At 38.3% G+C, this 23239-nt stretch overlaps 1 protein-coding gene and 1 pseudogene across 5 annotated transcripts in view; one reads left to right on the plus strand and one right to left on the minus strand.

Annotated features, from left to right (window-relative positions):
- The first annotated feature begins 2097 nt into the window (after positions 1-2097).
- Positions 2098-20462, plus strand: LOC148645055 (UDP-glucuronosyltransferase 2A2 pseudogene; annotated as a pseudogene). 3 transcript variants are annotated; one of them, XR_015928575.1, is made up of 3 exons: positions 2098-2247; positions 17321-17438; positions 17974-20462. The product of XR_015928575.1 is annotated as a UDP-glucuronosyltransferase 2A2 pseudogene, transcript variant X1 (transcript). The 3 variants fall into 3 exon arrangements; XR_015928578.1 differs by having other exon boundaries at positions 18170-20462; XR_015928576.1 differs by lacking the exon at positions 2098-2247 and adding an exon at positions 16786-16957.
- The window catches only part of smurf1 (SMAD specific E3 ubiquitin protein ligase 1), a 45918-nt gene continuing 43130 nt past the window's right edge, over positions 20452-23239 (minus strand). For both annotated transcript variants that reach the window (XM_088613262.1, XM_088613261.1), the window contains exon 18: positions 20452-22888. In XM_088613262.1, the coding sequence (XP_088469388.1) occupies positions 22789-22888 (100 nt within the window). In that variant the 3' untranslated portion in view covers positions 20452-22788. The remainder of the gene's footprint in view (positions 22889-23239) is intronic.

Genomic DNA, 23239 nt, shown 5'->3' on the forward strand with positions numbered 1-23239 from the left:
AGTCAGAGAGAAAAATAATGCAATTCTCACTGGTAAAATAGTCACAGGTGCCTGTATAGCCAAAAGAGTCACTGCTGCATGGGAAGCTGGAGAATCCCTGGTAAACATCAGTTGACTTTCCAAATAAAGGTCTTTACACCCTGTCTGAGTAATAATAATAATAATAACTGCTTACATGTATATAGCACTTTTCTGGAAACTCCACTTAAAGTGCTTTACAGGTAATGGGGACTCCCCTCCACCACCACCAGTGTGCAGCCCCACCTGGATGATGCGACGGCAGCCATAGTGTGCCAGAACGCTCCCCACACATCAGCGGGGAGGAGAGCAGAGTAATGAAGCCAATTCATAGATGGGGATTATTAGGAGGCCAATGGGAAATTTGGCCAGGACACCAGGGTTACACCCCTACTCTTTTCGAGAAACACCCTGGGATTTTTAATGACCACAGACAGTCAGGACCTCGGTTTTACGTCTCATCCAAAGGACAGCGCCTGTTTACAGTATAGTGTCCCTGTCACTATACTGGGGCATTAGGACCCACATGGACCGCAGGGTGAGCGCCCCCTGCTGGCCCCACTAACACCTCTTCCAGCAGCAACCTTAGTTTTTCCCAGGAGGTCTCCCATCCAGGTACTGACCAGGCTCACAGCTGCTTAGCTTCAGTGGGTTGCCAGTTGTGAGTTGCAGGGTGATATGGCTGCTGGCGTATGTCATACAATGTTGTTGCTATCACTTGGGACTGCTTTCCAAGTTTAAAAACTAGTGCTGCAATGATACTTACACATATGTTGTGCAATTATTGGTCAAGGGAAATAATACGACGCTGTTAAAGATATTTGCTAGGTGTTAGAGCATTTAACGGTTAAAGTAATTTGTTCCGAGTTCTGACATACCATAAGCTGTGAGCACACTCACTCAGCGGTGTACTTGCTTCACAGGCAACTGCAGCAGGAAGATAAGAGATTGGGAAGTCTGCACCGGAAATAAAAAAGTAAAGTAGATTGACCCATGGACTGACAAGGACTACAGCAGGAAGAAGGCAAACATTTAAACCTTAACTTGAAACAAAAGGCATACACCAAAGGTTTTTGATATCTTGCTAGAATGCATTTAAGTGGGAGAAACATAAACCATATACAACGATTTGAATCTTATTGTGAAGTTTTAGATGACTAGATAGATAGATTTAGATTTAAATAATATAATGTGACTTAAAATAACAAATATGACACCTGTAAAATAAAATTGAAAACGTTTATTAGTTTTGTTCTGTGTAACAGAAATATCAGCAACGACTCATCAGGTTTAGATCCTCTTTGTTTGTAGTTTCACAACTTGAAATATGTCATTATTATCAGGTGCACTGTAGCTGCATTCTTTTTACACATATTTATTGTGTATGTCTTTGCACCTTAATTCTGAGGAAGTGTTTCTGAAAGTGGAAAGACAAACAAGTGGCCAATCAAGGAAATCCTGTTACATTGACATTGCAACATACTATTGTACATGTTTTTCTGTGAATTAAAAAGGAAGTTGTAGGCTGGACTGCATTCTAGTGCCTGATAATAGATTATTTCAGCGATACAGATGGTGACATATTTTTTGTTGATGCAGCACTGTGATAAGCTTACAGAAAAGATTGCAAAAGATTACAAAAAGATTACATTCACAACAGGAGAAAGACAGAGCTGCTTCAGTGCAGGTAGTATGAATGTAAAAACTCTAAAGCTCATGTGCATTAATAGCCACTGATGCTCTTTCATTCTGCAGTGTTTCTTATTGTACTTTATGCACTTTGAGTCATTCAGCACAAGTAACATTTACAAGCAGGAAGAGGCCACTCAGCCCACTTGCTGTATTGACAGTAAATTGATCCCACTGTCTCTTCTTAACTTTTCCCAGAGAGTGAGTTTCAGCACAGTATGACATTCTGGAGCCCATCTGGAATAACACGAGAAAAATGGTTCTCTGTTTGCACAGTCCTCAATATATTTTGAAGTTCAGTAACGCCACTTTTTTTTTTAGTTTGAGTGTTTCGCAATTTTGAAAAATTATGAAATATGCAAAAGAACTGCAATGTGTAACTTGACATGAACTGGCACAATAAAAGCCAACGTTCCATCTTCCAATTTATCTTAACCAAGGCCTACTGTACAACTTGCTATGACCCAGGCTGGATGCAGTTTGAGTTCAATGACGTGAAGGCACATTCACGTCATATTATGCTGTGTGGTATGTATAAAGGTGAGTTAAATTAAGCCAAAGGTTGTCATGATTTTTAATGTTACTTTTATTCATTACATGTCTGTGCTATATCCAGTGTATTTTTTTCTCAAATAATACACAGCTTATTTCTTTGTAACATTTATTTCGCAGTAGAGACACTGTGAATGGTTTTAATAAAGACAAAATAGTGCCAAGTTTTAAACAAATTAAATTAGTTTCAAAACAATAGAAATTTGTATAGGAACTTAAAAGTGTAATGCTACATTTCAGAATATGAAAAGAGTTCCAGGTGTACTTGAATATATGTACAGAGTACAAATAAGACCCAGATGCCTATAAGTAAATTTGATGTCAACCAAAATGCCCTTAAAGTTATTGTCTAAAAGGATACAGTATATGTATAATTAGCTCTGGATGTACACAGTCAATGGAAAAAACTGCACTGATGTATTTCTAGTTTTTCAAGTCCTCAAACAGCTGCTTTATTAATTGCATTCAACTGTCAAAACATCAAAACATTTAGGTGTGCTCTTTGCAAGCAACAATGATATTGTAAACTTGCTTGTATCAGTTTTAGACTTAAAGCAGAAAAGAAACACACAGCAGTCTTGTCTGGATTTACTGGTAGCACCAACTGCCATTTATTGGTCTGATTGTTTGACAGGATTTGTAGGATTTGGCAAAAGAGTAGCAGTTTACAGAGAGCAAACATAAAAAATGAAAAAAAAAAATTTTCCTGCCAGGCTGTATGTGCACAGTACGTACTGCTAGATGTTTGTAGCAATCCAAATGATTGCGTGCAATGTTTGCAGTTTAACCCTTGTTCAAAGGAAACTTTCAAATAAAAATATTTGTAATATATTCTTAACCTGCTTAAGGCAATATACCTTGTATCCCAAAGGAAAACAAGAAACATACATTGCTAATCAAGGTTTTATACATTCAATTTAGAAAAGCTTTGTAGATATTTAACACATTCAAGTATATAGGTGTAATGCTGTTTGAATGGGTGCTTAACTCAAAGTTTGACCAAGCATTCAAACAGATGAAAAGACTATTGTTCAGAAGAAACAAAATAATAATTAGATTGATTGTGTATTAACAATTTGTTTATGAAATTAATATTTACTTGGGTAATAATAATTTGTTTACCATGTGCCTTTGTTATAAAAGTCTGAAAAAAACAAATACAGTAGCTGTCTCCCACAGGTCCTAAAGAGCAACGTAACACCAAAACTCTCATAATCAATGCTATTCCCCTTCACCACCCACTCTGACTTCTAATTTTATTTTTTTCTTATGCTGTCTCCTTGCTGTGCATTTGTATTTATCATAATCCCACTGTACTACAGGAAAAGATTTAATCTTAACTTTTAACCATCAATCAATAGTTAAGTCTAGACTCGATAGCAGGTGTTTGTTTAATTGGGTAGACAGACCAAGCCCCTGGGTATCAGGAAGCCACCATCACATGCCAAATCTGTAATTAGCTTTTGCAGGTGTATCGGAGTTTTAATTTAGTTTAGGGCATTGTCTGTGTCCGTGGTGAGAAATGTCCCTTTCATTCTAAAAAACAATACACAATACATTTGGTTTGTCCATATTCTTATATATTTTAGACCTAAAATGTAATTAGAGTTTCATGAACATCATGAAGATAAACTTATTAAATACATAACAAAGAGGTAAGTTATATTACTATATTATATTAGCCAGCAGCTATATTACCCTGCAATTCACAAATAACAACCCACTGAAGCTCAGCGGGTATGAGTCTGGTCAGTACCTGGATGGGAGACCTCCTGGGAAAAACTAAGGCTGCTGCTGGAAGAGCTGTTAGTGGGGCCAGTAGGAGGCGCTCACTCTGTGGTCTGTGTAGATCATAATGCCCCACTATAATGACAAGAACACTATACTGTAGAAAGGTGCTGTCCTCTGGCTGAGACATAAAACTGAGGTCCTGTCTCCAGGGCGTTTCTCAGGGTAGGGATGTTACCCCGGGTTTCTTGGCCAAATTTCCCATTGGCCCTTACCAATCATGGCCTCCTAAAAACCCCCATCTATGAATTTACTTGATCACTTTGTTCTCCTCCCCACTGAAAGCTGATGTGTGGTGGGTGTTCTGGCGCACTAGGGCTGCCGTCGCATCATCCAGGTGGGGCTGCACACTGGTGGTGGTGCTGTGAGTGGTGTGTCCAGAAAAGCGCTATATAAGTGTAAGATATTAATTAATTATTATTATATTGGTTAATACAATGATCCACCAGTAAATATCCTTGTTCAGCATGTCACATTGAATTTTATGAATTTTGGCGTATTTGTCCTTACAGTCTTTTGAGGATTTGCTTGCTTTAACAGCTCACTTCAGATCCTGGAATAATATTTAAATGGGGTTTAGGTCCAGCCAATTCAAAATATGAAATTTCTTCCTCAGCCATTCTATTGCAGATTTGCTTGTTTATTTAGGATCAATCTTGCTACAGTACATTACCAACTTGTAACTCATTTTCAGCTCACGAATGATTTGTCTATCATTCTCCTTCAGAATTTGCCCATATTTATTCTAATACAAATGGTTTTGAGTTGTTTTGGGGATCAGCTCTGATCAATGTAAAATCCACAATTTAACACACTTAACTATTATTAAATAGTAAGAAAAGAGCCAGTATTAACCAGTAAAGAATACATTTGCTATTGTAAATTACTTTATTTAAATTTTTATCATCTACAATATGTAACCTTTGTTTTGACTATTTTACTGTTTTCTTTTTTACAAGGATAACAGCATCTTATTTGCCAAATATTCACAGTGCTAATATTCTCACATACTGCAAGAACTTAAACTGTTTGGCATGTGAACAACAGAATAAAATGTCTCTATCAACAAAACTGATCATGTGATACAAAAGAGGTTAATCAACAAATACAATAATCTCAATCACAAAAAGTGCAGTTGTACATGTTAAAAGCTAACTCTTTTGAACTCTGTTATGTTCTTACTAATAAAACCAACCTATTATCCAAACAGTTCGTGGCATGTAATTGTAACTGCTGTTGAGAGTTTGAAGAAATTGCGAAACATCTAAAACAAATTTACCAACAAAACCTAAAATAAAAAGCTTAGACGTCTAACCAATGTTTCAAAAAATAGTCTTCTCTAAATAAAATTAATCTCTCATCATGATAACAAATCATATTTCTGTTACTGCACTGAAGTTATTATAGTTTAAGAGTGTTCCTCTAGCTAATCAAAGCTGATCTCCTCTCTCCTAACACTTCCCTTCATTTTAAAATGTGTGATCATAGACACTAAGTGATACTACTTAATCTCCTTCAGATCTGGTGCCTTTACATGTTAATGTTCTTTGCCAGGAATTCAGAAGTTTTAATAATCAAATATACAGTATGCTCTTGAGCATCATCAAAGGAATATTTTTTTAATTAATTGAATACAGTAAATACATACTGTACAGTGTATATATATATTTCCCAAGCTGTACTTGGGAAACATATAAAGAATCTTACTACAAAGGAAAAAAAACACTAAACCCTGTACATGTTGAAAAGATTGAACATGTCACTGGAAGAAATCTGGGATAATGCACATAATCTCTCAACCTACTTTCAAACTTCAAAGATTTGGACAAAAACATTAGATTAGTTTATGATTCATATATAAGCATTTTAATATTTCATTTATCTACTGCCTGTAGTGATGACAACCCAACATTCCTGACTGTGTTTAACATACCTGTTTTTACATTGTAATAAACACTGTAAAAGAGTATGTTTTCAAAGGCAAAAGTCATCACAAATTATGAATGTTTTATTTCATGGAAAATTCCATCCATTACAGGGAGCCTGTGAATCTGTGATATAGAACATAATGAATTGCAATGCACATAATGAGGCATGTTCATTAAACATAATGAATTACAAGTACATTGACTGGACTGCTTCCAAGATCTAAAACAGTTTACGTAGGCCTTTGTTTCTGAATACATTTGGCTTTAAAACATTTCTGAGTCAAAGTTATTTGATTATCTTATCAAATGTCTGAATGACTAGATCACTATACATCAGCAATATTTCTAGATTAATTCTTACCATTGTTTCCTTTTATATTATAACCTTACATGTAATAAAGTCGGGTATATTGATCATCAAATTGAAAAATTGACACACATAGATACAAAAACATAAGATAGCACAAAATCCTGGGCAAAATACGTTTTCTCATAAGCAATGTTTAATGGTCTGCGACATTTGGACTATTCTGCTTTCTTTCAGAAGTTTTGTTCATTTTGGTGCTTCATTTTTGTATTTTTAACTATATGTTAAAACATAGCTGATAGACAGTTGTAATGAAATTGTGTTTGCTCATTCATAATGTATGGGCGACAGGGCCTTCTCCTGCTATGCCCCCAAGCTCTGGAACTCTTTGCCCAAGGATATTAGAGAGTCACCTTCTCTAAACTCCTTCAAATCCAGACTCAAAACCTTCTTCTTCAGAAAAGCCTTAACTGGTTCCATTCTTCACCCCTCTGCTCTTCTTAATATCACCTTCCACGGTCTCCTCTATTGTTATTGTTGTAATTATAATTGTGTCCTATCTTGTGAAATCTTCTTTTTATTGTTGTAGTCTTCTTATTTATTGTTATTGTCATCCTGTAAAGCGCTTTGAGAAGCCACCTTTAAAGGCGCTATATAAAATATTTATTATTATTATTATTATTATTATTATTATTATTATTATCTATTTTGATTCCACTATATTTCTCCATTGTTTGATATTTGTGGAAACAATACTAACCTTTGGGAAGGGAATTGCATCTCTACCATTCAGGTGAATAGTTTTCCTTGGTAAAATCCATGACTCTTCACAAACAAGATCAATATGGAAAGAACAATATTTAATTTACAACTGAAGGGTATCTTGTCTTGGTAACCAATTGATTTCAGGTTAATGTCGATTAAAATCCCATTTATCTTTCAACAACAAAACTATTTTTTCTTCATTCATAGCATAGAAACAAAGGACATAAAGAGCACACAAACCAACCACAATATAATGTAAACTAGCATGGGACATTTATCAGCAACAACATCAACATCTATATTTAAAGCCTATACTTTAATTATATTGATCCTATTATTATAATAGGAACTTTATTAGGCACATGAATAAGGGCAGTTTTCCTGGGATACGTTTCTTAGGTTTCTCAGAGTCTTCTGGCTGCATATCTTATTTAAAAAGTTAATTTAGAAAAAAGAAACAATGAGTTGTGAAGGAAAACTAAGGAGGAAACTGGTGACACTATGTTCTAACCTTGCATCCTGTGTAGACCCTAGTAATGGAAAGAGGAAGGAGTTGCTTTTGAAAACTAGCACAATTTTACAAAATGACACCCAAGCGTTTATTAGTCTCAGTGAAGCAATACTAGTTTCAGTGTTTTTGAAATATAGTAGTTTGAGGTATTAGCAGTCCTAACTGTGACTCTGTAATGTTTTGAGACAGTGCTAGATTTTATACTGAAAGAAATTAATGTGTTAATTACTGTAAGCAGCACATTTTTGCAAAGTATTGCTTAGACACAATTCTGTGCTTTAAAGACCAAGTGCAAAAAACTGGTAATAAGATCAAGGAGTACAGTAGTTAGCTGTTCACTATTCCCCCCATTAATCAGACCTAGAGAGCAGCGGATCAATTTTACTGTTTTGTTCATGGAAATCGTTGTAAATGAAGTCACAGTTATTCCAGCACAAATATTAGTAAAAGCTAAATACTGTAGTCACTTTACCATATAGTAACTACAATCAGCAACAACATAAAAAATAAACAAATATTTACCATTAGAATATTGTGGTTAATCAAGCAGTTTAAGTGGGGTTTTTAAGAAGTTGTAGGCAAATTAAAACAGCCCTCTAGGATTTAGATACAGTGTGTGAAAATAAAGAACCTAATGACACAAATGAGAGTTTTAAGAAAATATCACTTTTTGACTACAACTAGAAGCCTGTACAGGGGTGTCCTATTTGACAGGTTTCCTAAAGAGGAAGCGAAAGACTAGATAAAGGATGTCTTTTGAGGAAAAAGGGATGCCAAAGCTTCTGCCACTTGAGACCGACCCACTATTTCTAGAGAGCAGCAGCCCCTCACACTGTCTTGTACATGTTGGTACCCACACAACCTGCCTGCACACATCCTGGTTTTGATGAACACAAAACCATTAAACTGCCCTCACCTGAGCCCGTGTGTCCCCGTCGGGCAGCCCTGCCCCCTTCACACAACTCTCTAAGGCAGCCAGGATCATTGAGAGAAGCACAGATGCAATCACAAGCCTCCATTATACACAAACATCAGCTACATCTTCCAGAACTGACCCTAAGGGATACGGGACACTTCAACACTTTGTGCTCTGCAGCTCATTATGCAGGTGTTCTTGTTTTGGCACGTATTTCCATAAATCAGCACCTCATAACTATCTTGTACATGTTAGCCCCAGCACAAATCAGAGATTTTCTACATGACTGTTCTGATTATTTTTACTGTTGTTTCTTTGTAAGGTACATAGGCAGCAGTATGCAAATTGCAAACAGTATGCAATTGCAAAATACAAAAGTGCAATATTTAATTTCAAAGTTAAGATAATTCCATTCCTAGATGACTGTAAAATTATATGCTGTCTAGAATAGTGCACTGCTTATAAGTGTTGGCCAGGATTCTACAAAAGAACAGACCTCTGGACACCTTTAATACTCTTTAATAAACACAGCTGGGCTTAGACAATCAGTTATTTACAGCCTCTTGCTGCAATACCTCTAAAGCTAAAGTGACAAAATCACCTCATCTTCTTTGGAGAGATACAATTCAGCATAATTGTGATAATTGAGGCTTTTGAATTAATAAATTCAAATGTTGAAAAACAAACTCAAGGAGCAAGTGAAAATGGTTGAAGACATTATGAAGAGGCACAGTGGAAAGAAAGTGGTGATTTCATACATTGCTGATTGAAAAAAATAAGGCATTCAATGAACTACTGTAGATGTTTTTATATTGCAAAACAAAAATATGAATGGCTCCTATTGCCCAACACTGCCCCCCACAGGAAACAGTAAAAAATAAACTACCCTTATACACAGTATCTATAAGTACAGTTTCCATTATTCATTTTCATTTTCTACAGCATCTATTTCTATTTTGTATTTCAGATTGCCTTAGAATGATTACCATGACAGTCACTGTACAGAGGAGTCAAAGGACTGAGAGATCTGCTGATTTATTAATAGAACTAGTAAGAAGTTTAGCAGTAGCAGGGAATGTCTTGTGTTGAAAACAAGGATGGGGGCATCTTGAAATCTAACAGCAGGAACCTCTCATTTGTCATTCCTAGCAAATTTGACAATTCCCAAGATCAAAGCGTGACAAACTATTATGGAGCAGATATTGGGTTAACCTGCTTGGCTGGGGGCTGACCTCCTGGCCATAGGACAAGGAGGCCAGGACCCCTAAAAAGAACCAAGCAGGACCCCAAACCACCAATGCAGAATTTGGAAGTGCCTGAAGAAGGTGAGATCTGTGACTCATGGATTGTTGCAGCAGTAGGGCAGTCCGAGTGTTCAGGTTCTGTATAGGTTTACTGTAGGGAAGTCGGCTTCCGTTGGCCTAGGCAAGCTGCTTATTATAGGTACGCATTGAGGTGTTGATGGAAGGGAATTCAAAGGAAAACAGGGTCTAAATGATGAGAAACCAAATTAGGATGTAGGCTCTTTGTAGATGGGAAAGAAAATCTCTGCTTTATTTAAATAGGTTAGTGGGGGTGATGTTATCTGAATAGATACGGGCCCATGTTTGTGAATGTGTCCCCCAAAAGCAGCAATGGAAATTGGAGACTCCTGCACTCGATAGGGGATAGGGAAACGAGTCATGGGACGACTGCTGAGTGGGCCAGAGGTAGGACACCAGACAGACCCAGGGCCCAAGAGATGGCCACACTAGCAGCGGAGACAAGATGAAGGAACCCAGGGCTGAATTGAACACCAGGGATAAGGATTTATTTTTATTTATTTTTTAAACTGAACACCAGGGGATCAAGACACAAGGAGACGAGGACACGAAACAGTGTTCGAGCTGAATCAGACAGAAGCGCAAATAAGACAGGGACACAAGACACGGGACAATTGCTGCCTTGGTCAGAGGTAGGACAGCGGACAGACCCGGGGCCGAGGAGGTGGAGACAGCAGAGACGGGAACCCGGGGTTACGTTGAACGCCAGGTATGGGGACACAAGACAACTCCTGGCTGGGACGGAGGTAGGACGGCGGACAGACCTGGGGCCGAGGAAATGAGAGGAATGAGCCCGGGCCTAAATTGAACGTCGGGGATAGGGACATGAGACTGCTGCTGGTGTAGCGGAGCTTGTGTAGTGACGTCGGCGCCCTCACTGTGCGTAGCAGGGTCCTCAGCTGCCTGGGCTGGGGGAGGTCTCCTTTAGCTCACCCGGTTGGTGCCCTGTTGCGTTACGCCGGAGACCCGGGTTCGCGCCCCAGGTGTGGGGGACGGAACGGGCGGCTGGGGGCACGAGCCCACACAGAACCGTGACTATCACACTGGTTGGGCCTGAGGTAGAACGGCGGACAGATCCGGGGCCGAGGAAATGGCCGCAGTAGCAGCAGAAAAGGGAACCTGGGGCTGAATTGAACGCCGGGGATTTGCCAACGTGGCGGCGAAGAGCCAGATCAGTGTCTAGCTGGCATGCAGAGAACGAGAAAATCCGCAGGTTCTGGCAAAGATCGACTGTGCAAAGCAGCAGCAGCAAACAGGAATATTGATTCAATGGTGTAGGCAGTGTCTTAGCAAGATCTATGTAGGGCGTGTGAGGCAATAGGGATACAAGACACATGACTGTTGACTGGAGGAAGAGCAGAGGGGGCTACCAAGTTGTCTTAGACGCCAGGAGGTGAGGAGGGGTGCGGGCTGCTTGCTGGCTGTGCTGGAGGTAGTTTGGTGGATGGACTGGGGGCTGTAGGGACGGCAGCAGGAGCCAAAAAAAGGAAACCGGGGCCGAAGGCACCATGCAAGTGGAACTTAGGCCACATAGGACGCCGGAGGGAGACAGAGGAGAGTGCAGAAATGAAAATAGAGAGGGAGGGGGTGGGGTTGTGGGCTTTGGCCTTAGACTCAGTGGCACAGGGTTTAGAGAAGGAGGCTGGGTATAGAGCAGGGTGCAGTTGCCCGGTGAAGGCAAGATGGATGAAGAAGAGACGCAGACGAAGATGTAGCAGGACGAGACAACGGAAGACGAAGGGCAAAGGCATGGGCAGCCTGGCTTCTTTTTCCTCTTTCTGTTCTTGCGTATTCACGTTTCATTCTTTCTTCATATTTTCTCTTTTCCTTTTTTTTGTATGCCCAAACGTCGCTTCTCCTTCGTTGTGCAGGCATGTGACGATGTGAGGGGCCGCCGCAGTCGGCAGGATTCTTCACCCTCTTTAATTCCACCTTTAAAATGAGCAAGTCTTTTCTTCCTTTGCAGTATTTATTTTAATAAAACTAAACTACACATTTCGTACAGAGAAAAATACCACTGCACATATTCAAGATGACATGATCTTAGGTTCATATTGTACATGGTTTCAGTATACAGTATCTTCCAAAAGTATTCACCCCCTTCCAATGTAAATATTTAAAATGAAATATTTTAATCAAAACTTGAATGCTCAAACTGGACACCTCCACGAGTGAAAGACATTAATTGGCAGCAAAGGGTTTAAGAAAAAATCTCAAACTGAAATATGTGGGTTAAAAAACAATAAATATTCAGTGCCTTTGCAGTAGTAGCCTCTTATACATTTCAACAGAGATGTTCCGAGGCCAGAAGAAGGTTGTTTGTGATAGGGTTAGTTGCACAGCTAATATTTTCAATAGAACGTACCAGTCACTTAGCCAGTTAATAAAATTATTATTCTCATATTTAGTCTTATATGAAGCTTGTTTTCCTAATATGGTCTGACACATTGTCTTCCTAAGCAAAGCCCTACTCCATCTTGGAATCCTAACTACACTTTTAGACATTTACCCTTACTATAAGTAAGGCTGGATGAATTAAAAACAACTTTTTAACATTTAATTATTTTACTTATAATTGTTTAAAACTTTTTCACACATCTCTCCTTCCTTTTCCCTAAGGCAATCTTGCTTTCGTTCTTTCTTCTGGTTTATATCAGCTGATTTCAGTTAACTTTGCCTGCACTTGTAATTCATTGAGGGCTGCCAATCTCCACCTCACCGAGTGACTACTCCCCATTCCCATGAAAGCCAGATTGACTCCTCCCTAAATGAGCTCTTTGCTGGCTTACTTGGACTAATTTAAATTGAACAATTTCACTTCTCTTCATGTGTCAGTGCTTTACTTTTTAAGGATACTAAGAAAAGCTGGAGACTCAACAGCCACTCAGGACCAGGACGGGAAACACATGGCTGAGATTAATAATGAGACCCCTGTTCTTAACCTGGAATCTGAATTGCAAGATTTATCTCCATGTATTTTGCTTTCTATTATTAATCTGATATATTAGTTTTTAATATGATAGTTTCTTGATATTCTCAGTATCAGTGAACACTCTTTGTCCTATATACAGTAATCAGCCCCTCAGAACCCATAATTATACTGATCGTGTGTGAAAGCTGAACTTAAAACTGTATTTTCCATCTAAATAGCACAAAATCTCAGATACATTTACAGAAAAAATACTGTTTACCTCCTTACAAATCTACACCACAGAACAAAGGTAGCTTCTTCAAAATACAGACATTATTCGTCCCTGATAATTAAGCTTTGGAAAAAGTATTATTTTTATATTTCCTTAGCTGTAAAACATTAAGCCATTTACTTAATTACCTTTGCCAAATGCATGAAAAAGCTGAAAACCAAAAGTCCTTTACAGCAAAACACTGTACCATCTCAGGTGCTCAGAACAAATATACCGAAGATAAAAAGACATTCACTTTTGACTGAAACAAATTCACCAAATTCTGATTAGGAAAATGACAATATCTTTTTTTGTAGTAGGTGCACTGAGGTTTTAATAAAGAGACCTGTAAGGTAAATTCTTTTAGCTGATTAACATTTTTCATCAATAGGGTTGATCAACAATGAATGTTACAGGCTAGAATAATGTGGGGCTATTGGAAAAAAATGTGAGCTGTGACATCTGTGAAGCATACATTGCACCAGGTAATAAATGCTGTCTTTGGATGTTCTGTCCATTCTCCTCATATAGCCTGGATAGCCCTGTGCTTGTTCACTTGTCTCTGATCTTTAGATATTACATGTGTATATGATTGTTCCAAAAATGTGCATACATAACTAGTGTGATATGTTTATGCTCAGTACACATTGTGTCTGAAGAAATGTTAGTTAAATGCTGAGCACAACCTTGGAGTAGACACATCATGCTGAAAAATGTAAACTTAACCCTGCATGATTCATTCACTTTTAAATGTAAATGTCATATTCTTTAAGATCATAAAATGCATGTCAGCTTCTTTTTCCACACTGCACTGGGATGGTAAGACTGCCAAAAATAATTCAATTCAGATACACACAGCAGGAATCTTTGTTTTTCTGGATCAGCTTACAGCCTTGCTTCACTGGGTAATTTACCCCAAGAACCTCAGGTCCCATGCAACTTGCCTTAATAAAGTCAATCCAGGCATCTGCAACAAGCCCAGATACTGCCTGGCTACAGTACACTGACAGTGTCCCCATGATCATAATTTCTCAGTAATTGAGATGTAACATTTGTCTATGGCAGAATAAATATGCCAGCTGTTTCCTCTTGTCTTTCTAAAAATATGAAAGGTGGCAATAATATGAAATGTGTTCACCCATATGTTCTGTATATTATGAGAAATTAGTGTTGCAGTTTAATTTGAAATTATGAACTTGTAGAGGGAGACAGCATCTTTTCTGCCTTTCTGGGGAGATACTGACCTTGTTTTTTTTTTAAACAAAGTGTGTGGTGGCCAACTCTTATGATGAATACAAAAGGAAAGCAATGAATACAGATTTTGTGTGGGCTGAAATAAGTATGAGAGCATCTGAATCATCAACCAGATCTGATCACAGTCTTGTTCATGTTATTCCTTTTGCTTCCCAAGGTCTGTCATAACATTCTAGTGGTGAAAGACCGCTGTAATCACATTGGACAGAGAATACAATGTACTGTATGACCCTTGATACAAAACACCCAAACATACATTTCTCCGTCACCATTGAAATAACATTCAAAAAACAATTGTTTCAATGCTTAAATTCTTTTAAGACAGAGTGACGTCTGAATGATAGATTTCAGCTCAGGAGTTTTGTATTTTCAACTTACTGTATGTAGAAAAACATAAGAGAAACAAAAGCTGCTGATGTACATGCAAGCTTCCTGCCTGGTCCCGTTTTTGTTCTTATTTCAAAGTTCAAAATAAATGTGAATATTTGGGAGGAACAAAGTATTGGATAAAGTGCAGTACTGGAGAAATATTATTGAAATTCATGACAACCCATCATTCACATACAAATGGAAAAGCCATATTATACAATTCTAGGACTGATTACATATTTCTTCTTTCAGTGGAATTCTCCCAAAAAAGAAATCACTTTATGCTCTAAATATTTAGTAAGAAACTGAAACACTTCACTCAAGATTTCTTTTTCAGACTTCTTTTTCAGTCTTTTTAATCTCTAAATTAATATATATTAAGACAATAATAGCTTGGTTTCTGTAATATGCCTAGTTTTCATGTTTATTATGAACAATTTTATTTTCATCCATTAGTTTTGTAAATAGAAGTCTGTGTCTTGTACGTTGTTGCCCGTTCTTTTACTAAGCAATTACACTATGCCAGCAACAAAGAAGTCGCATGACTAGACATGACCTATTCTCTAATTAATAATAATAATAATTGCTTACAGTTATATAGATCTTTTCTGGACACTCCACTCAAAGCGCTTTACAGGTAAGGGGGACTCCCCTCCATCACCACCAATGTGCAGCCCCACCTGGATGATGTGACGGCAGCCATAGTGCGCCAGAACGCTCACCACACATCAGCTCTCAGTGGGGAGGAGAGCAGAGTAATGTAGCCAATTCATAGATGGGGGTTATTAGGAGGCCATGATCGGTAAGGGCCAATGGAAAATTTGGCCAGGACGCCAGGGTTACACCCCTACTCTTTTCGAGAAACGCCCTGGGATTTTTAATGACCACAGAGAGTCAGGACCTCGGTTTTACGTCTCATCTGAAGGACAGCGCCTGTTTACAGTATAGTGTCCCCATCACTATCCCGGGCCATTAGAACCAACATAGACCGCAGGGTGAGCGCCCCCTGCTGGCCCCACTAACACCTCTACCAGCAGCAACCTTAGTTTTTCCCAGGAGGTCTCCCATCCAGGTACTGACCAGGCTCACACTTGGTCTAGGGGTGTTTTATTATTTGACCTTGATGTCAAGGTGTCAATTTATATCTTCTATCAATGACAACTGGTATTAGAGCTCAATTGAATTCCACGCGAGTGCCCCCCCCCCATCCAGTTTGTGATAATATCTTAATTATTTGCACCATCATTTTTACTTCATGACTTTCCCTAACTTTACTCCATTCGTGTGTGACAATTACAAATACAGCCTGGATCCCTAAGTGCTGTGACACATGGACACTGGAGAGAGAAAACTCTGAAAGCAGACATCGGGATTTGACTAGTCTCTGATGGCCTCCTTTGTCTTTGTTTACAATGAGACTGTAAACATGGCTGTCCCCTCTGGGGCTGTTGTCAGCATTCCAGCTTCCCAACATCTCCCACAGCCGATTCTCAACCTAAGATGCCTGATCTCTGCCTGTCTGCCTTTCAGCAGCTCGACATTGCTGAATTGACAAAACTTGTACCGTGGGGTCATCCTTTTCTTGTGCCAAAGGCTCCCGGAAGCTGCAAGGCTGTTCTTCTCGGATCTGTGCCATTTTCCTCTGGATTTTCAACACTTGTGTTAGAGACGACGCTGACAGCTGCAAAGTAGATACAGACTCAGCAGTGCTGCCAAAAAAATTAGCCTTAAATATTTAACTTCTAGCAGTTACTACAACCTCAAGCATTCCTTCAAACTGGCATGCTATTATTATGTTTAGTTGAAACGTATTCATTTTGTAATGCTCAGTTTACAAAAGGCTCCAATTTTGTGTGATTTGGGGAAGTGTTTGACCGGGATGTCCAGTTTCTGTGTAATCCTAATCTCTATTTAACACAAGACTGTATAAAATACAAGACTGTGTAATATGTTCCGAGCAATGTAAGGAAGCATTCCTATGTTCCTAGGCTTCACCCAACAGGGTGGGGTGATGGAGTGGAAATTTAATAAATCATATCTTTATACTCATTTTTATACAGAAAACCCCTGTAGAAATACTCCATGGAAAGCCTGTGTGTTGAATTGTTTCCTCTCCTGCATTGCTTTCACAGAAATTAAGGATTTTTCAACTCTGGTGCTGTCAACAGCACTCAGTGCCACTTCCACACAGTTACAGATTTCCAAGTAAATATGCAAATAGTCTGCTTATTCAAGAGGCTTCACCAGAAGAACGTGGTCTGTTTTTCTAACCTTGAACGTTTTGCCGGCTTGGGAGTTGGTAGCAGAAACACGTGTCGATGCAGGAGTAAGGGAGGGGGTTAAGGATTCCAGTTTGGTTTGTTGTAATTGTTTTTCCCACCTCTGCCACTCTGCTGCATTCTTTGAAATAAGCCTTAGAATCGTGTTCCCCTGAACGTTTTAATTATTTAAAATGATTAAGATGATTTTAGTTTATTCTGCTTTATTTGACATATATGTTCTAATGATCTGAATTTGTACCTGTTTTTTTTTTCTTGGTTGAGATATCACTGCAATTCAATATTTTTTAAAGGGAGTATATATTTGAACATAGTTCCCTTTCCAGGGAATATGGTTTTGAGGTTTCAATCGGAAACAAGAGTCTTTACTCAAAAACTGAGGATTAAAAAATAAAATCAGAAAACAATTATGTAAGGAATAACTTTCCTCTTTCTTGCAGCTGTTCATCAATTTTAATTGGTAATGACCACAATCTTCTGAATAATACTGTCTTGGAGCTCTGCAGTAATTACTATGAGATTGCGACCTGTGAAACTTTCTTCCTCATGTTCTAAAAGGTATGTGCATTTCTCTGTCACTTTCGACATCAGGTTTAGTTGTTCACTATGCTTTGATACATTTATTTTTAACAAACTTTGTCTACATACTGTAAAAATAAATACTTCTGAAAAGGGGAGATAAGGGAACGTTGTCAGGATTGTGAGAGGACGCTTAATCTAAGATAAAAAAAGGAAGCAGTGATCTTAAATTATAATGCACACCCTCCAAGTACATTTCCTGTTTGCAGGACAGATTAGCTGCTTTTGGTGAATAGTTTTTAGCTTGGCTAACAACTAACTGAACAGAGAGTAGTACTCTCTGTAAACATCCAAGGAGAAAAGAAACAAGAAAGACATGAGACAGGAAAAATGCATTAACAGACTTTAGTATGCTAGCAGGCTTCATCAAAACCAAACCAAAATTAAGTTAACAAATGACTGTAGCTCAATGGGGAGCTTCTACCTATAATCAGCTACATAGACTTGCAGAGAAAACTAATTTAAAGTTTATAAAACTCCATTTACATGCTTTTTTCTTTTTCATAATATACAGTTTTATCCTGTAATCAATGGAAGACAAGGACACATATTGATTGCTGAAAAACAACCCTCAAATGCAATACTCTCTATACTAGGTGTGGTTTTGGAAACAACACATCTTTGACTCAGAATTCATAAATTGTCAAGACAGTTTGCTGAAAAATTGAAACTATGTGCAACTGAACATGATAATTCTGTTTACACACTAGCCACGTGAGCGTTAAGAGAACAGAAAAAAAAGGACTTCCTGGACTGAAAAGCAGACACGCAAAGAAAACATGATGCATTAGGACTGCAGGACTTGTACGAGGCAGTGCTGTTCCGTGCTCAAGCAAGAAAATCCAAACCTGGGACTTAGGTCATACCTAACAAAAGGAATGGCACAAAACGCTTTCTCATTGTTCATCTGCTGTTGCTTTTGCACTGTTTTTATTTTAAATAATAGACCTGTGGATGCAGGTAAAATATTGGTAGTGCCTGTGGATGGGAGTCACTGGAATGTCGTTAAAGTTCTGATAATGGAGCTCGTGGGGAGACGCCACGAAGTAACAGTGTTAAGATCCTCCAACGCCATGTACGCAGAAGACAAGTCCCCAGATTTTCGAATCATCACAGTTGAGCTCCCAGGACAGAAAGCCAGGACCATGGAAGAAAGAGAAAAAACAGCTCTCTCCTGGATCCTTCACAACGCTTTTAACAAAGAAAGCCAGTCTCTTTCAGCATTTTGGGATCTTTTCATCTCAATCAGGAGAGTTAGTCAGGACTACAAGATTGCCATTGAAACTGTTTTTGAGAACCACACACTCCTAAAGCAACTTAAAGATGCCAGTTTTGACCTTGTCCTAGCAGACCCATTTTACCCAGGGGGGCTGATGATAGCACGCCATCTAAAATTACCGATAGTACTTTTTGGGCGGTGGATGCCAACTGAAGACATACACTTCACCATTGCTCCATCACCTCTCTCCTACATCCCTGTGCTGCACTCCAGGTTAACGGACAGAATGACATTTTTTGAAAGACTTAAAAATGTTCTCATGTACAGTTTTGGAAACTTTCTAAACCATATCTTTATATATTCAACTTACAATGCACTGTGTCAGCGCTATCTAGAAACGGATGAGAGCATATACGAACTTTATAAAAAAGCTGACATCTATCTGATGAAAGTGGACTTTGCTTTTGAATTTATGAGGCCAATCATGCCCAACTCTATTTATATAGGGGGATTTCAGTGTAGATCTCCAAAACCCCTGCCTCCAGACCTTCAAGCCTTCATGGATAATGCTGGCGAAGATGGCATTGTTGTTTTCTCTCTAGGAACCATAATCAAAACCTTGCCCGAAAATGTGGCCACAGAAATAGCATCTGGCTTAGCACAAGTCCCACAGAAAGTTATCTGGAGATACACTGGACCTCCAATTTCTACTTTAGGAAACAACACCAAGGTTCTGAGGTGGCTGCCCCAAAATGATCTCCTAAGCCACCCCAACACCAAGGCCTTCATAGGACATGGAGGAGAAAACGGAATTTATGAAGCAATCTATCATGGAGTCCCAGTAATTGGATTCCCACTTTTTGCCGACAACTACGAAAATCTTCTGCGACTTAAAGTTAAAGGGGCAGCCATTATACTAGAAAATCTTAACCGTCTGACAAGGCATGACATCTACAAAGCTGTTCGGACTATTACAGAAGACCCATCTTATTGGACAAATATGAAAAAGCTGTCTCAGGTCCACAGGGACACACCAGTGTCCCCCAAGGAACTCGCTGTGTTTTGGATCGAGTATGTAATGCGTTACAAAGGTGCTAGCCACCTTAGAGCAGCCGGACACGATCTGGCTTTCTACCAGTACTACCTGCTGGATGTCATAACATTCCTGTTAATTGGGTCAGTATTATTTTCTTTTGTATTTTGGACTTTATTACAACTTCTTTGTAGGAAATGTTTAGGCATTACAAAGACAAAGCAAGAGTAACACAAAAGCTTTTCTTCAAAGTGAATACAAGTTAGTGTTGATCAGCTCAAGACATTTTAAATCTTTTGTGGATAAACACTTAGAACAATTCCACATTCTTCAACCGTGCCTCTTTTTTTTATTTACTTTTCCCCCCTCTACTTGTAGAAAATGTTTAAGAAATGACGATTATAAATCTTACACTCCATGCTGAGATTTACAGATTTACTCAAAAACAAATGAATGAAAAATGTTGCATTTGAATCAAAAACACTTTTTAATAAATCTGAAATGACAAAATGTACATTTTTAATTTAATTTTATTTCACTCAATTAGTTTGTCATTAGTGCATGTTCATGTTATATGTATTTATTTAGCTTTGTTGACTATGTTTTGTGTGTGCTCTTTAAGTGAGCTGGCAGCTGATCATTCTGTATTAGTGCTAACATTTTGTAAACAGAATAAAAAATGCTACCTGATCAACTCCAAGCATATTAATGTAAAATAAATGACATGATGACCCAAAAACAAGTATATAAAGTTGTCAGTTTTTATTGCATATATCACAAACATGAACGTGACCTCCGGGGTCTAGCCTCAATCACTGCTAACTCCATTTGTCTGTCTTCTACGGTTTTATCTAAATTCATAATAGCAGCAGTTTTAAATACTTTGATTTGTACATAAAATAAAGAGATTAGTGTACAGCTTTCACAAACAATCAGCTTTTTTTAAAAAAGGGAATAATGATAGCAGCAATACTTAAAAAAGGACATTACATAGTAATAAATAATTAGTAAAAAAAATCAAGTGGTTGCAGAACACTTAAAACAATGAAGTTGGCTCATTTATTTTCAATATAAAAAGGAAAGCATGGTGTCATGCACTTCAAGCACTGCACATTGAAATCTTAGACCTCCTTTAGTCTGTCTTTCTGATTTTACCAGTTTCAATCATGTATGTTCCAGAGAATCCAGGCTCTTTGCTCCAGTTTACAATGTCCTTATCATAAACAATGAGGGAGTAAATTCCTCTCTCCTTTTGTTTACCACACACACAAAAAAAACTGAAGATGTATTTTAAGACTCCAAAACCTAAGATTTATTTTTGGTTTTAAATTGTTTAAACGGACTGCCAAAAATTAAAAGAGTTGGGTGAATATGTACTAACGAACTAGTCAAAAGTGAAAAGGGGCTTAGTAAGTTCACTGTATCCAACTCACTGTGCTGCCACCATTTAATTTCTTAACACTGTCTCACTGAACAACTCTAAAATCGAAGCTCGAAGAATACACATCCTGATAGTTGATTCTGATCTGGAAGCGGTAATGTTAAAACTGAACACACAGTATTACAATGTTCAGAAGACTTATAAAATATCTACAAAACCTTAATTAAATTTGAGAATATAGAAAACGATCTTCCTAGGCTGCCCTCATGAGCCTGCTGTGGTGGAGTGAGTACATCTAGCAAACCACTTACACAGCTCACTTTTACCAGTTGCTGTGTATGCGGTTACATTAACGGACACTTTTTACTTAATTGCATCTGAGGTTACTAATCACTTAACTACTGCGCTTCTCAATAAAACTAACATTAGTTTTAGAAAATATTTCACTGTCAAGTCAGATCAGAAGAGGTATTGGTCTCTTCAGTAGTTTTGTTCCATTGGTATCTTCATTCTTCCTTTTACAAAATCAGATGTTGTGTGGAAAGTATTGTTCATATTTCTTGCCACCCAGTCCAACTTTGCAATTATTGTAACACACTGGGGAAAACATTAAAACATAATTCCCAGTAGACCTGTTTAATATGACTATTCCTATGTGCAAATCATCATATAAAGTTCCAAGCTTAAACCTTGAAATGGAGAGTAAAGGAGTATGAAAAAGCTGCCCCTTCTAATCTACATTTTCACCTACTGTATCCGATACCTGCAAAGACCTGCATTGTTCCTCGTTCAAGTGCCACTATAGTAATAGGATCTGGATTTTCCAACTTCCAACCAAACGGCTGGGAGAAATTAGGGGCTGCCTAGGCTTTTGTGTCCATAGGTCACCAAGGAGGTCTAAGACTGACCTATAATAGCCTCGATCATGACATAATTAGTTCTCTTAGTAATTAAAAATATACCTTTTTCTTTTATACATTTCACGCAACACGCAATTAAGTGTGAAAATAACAGTGATTTTTAAAAAAAACAAACATGAGTAACGAAAGAAATGGATACCTGGTCTTAAGCCTAAAATGTACAAAGCCATCTTCCAGTACTGAAACTAGATATATAAAAATATCATGAATTAGACACAAAGAAAAACATACACAAGTAGACATGTCATACAAGATGAAATTCCCAATTCATGTTAAGTATTTAGACTATGTACTTTAGCAAGTATTTGCTTTAGGTAGATTGGCTTTGTTATCAGATAGGTCTACAAGTAAGTATGTTTGTCCTTACAGATAATCTCAGTTCTCATGTGGACAAAAAATGTGGGGTTCTGTTTACTGAAGGTGTGCAGCCCAGATTTGCTAAAGCAAAGCTTTGGGACTAGAAACCCCAAGATTCCAATTAGTCGGCACAAATCTGTGAATTCGGAAAAGGGATGTTGTTAGTGAAACCTTTCATGTTAAATCTGCCCCCCAAACACACAAAGAATAAATACCTGTAAAATTCTTAGTGTTAATGTTCGTAACCCTTGGCATTGCCTCTCTCGCTCACACTGTTGCCCTTAAGGGCCATGCTCCTAGGCCTAACGGTCCTTGTCGTCTTACTCCACACTGCTCAGCAGGAAGCCCACAGGGAAGTCCTCTCCTGGCTGATTTGGCAACTGCTCATCACTAAGCAGCCCATACTGAAGAGGAGCTCTTCACTCCACTGCAAAGCCACAGGTCTCCTCCACCGCAGTCAGGAGCTTCTCAAACAGCTTCTCGTACGATTCGTAAGGTGGAATGTCAATCCGGTTAAAGCTGGGGAAATAAAACCTGGGTTTTTAGGTCTCTGCACTCAACACAAGTAACCTCACGGCAAGAATGCGCCAAAAGAAATGCATCCTTAAATCTAAAAACAAGCAGCAATCACTCATGTTTTAAACAATTCCAAAACCACCCAAAAAAAAAAACGGACCTGCTGTGTTCCTCGCACAAAGTGAAAAAGTTCACAAATTCTGGACTGAGGTACAGTATGCATGCAAATGCGTGGTAAACAGTTTATTCCATTTAAAGCACACTCGATGACAAGTTTTTGAAAAGATAAAACTCGAAAACCTCTTTAAAATTAACTCCAGCTTGTACGTGTCAACAACAAGAAAATGAAAAAAA

This window comes from Lepisosteus platostomus, chromosome 19 (assembly GCF_059453375.1).
Source record: "Lepisosteus platostomus isolate fLepPlt1 chromosome 19, fLepPlt1.hap1, whole genome shotgun sequence".
Classification (NCBI taxonomy): domain Eukaryota; kingdom Metazoa; phylum Chordata; class Actinopteri; order Semionotiformes; family Lepisosteidae; genus Lepisosteus; species Lepisosteus platostomus.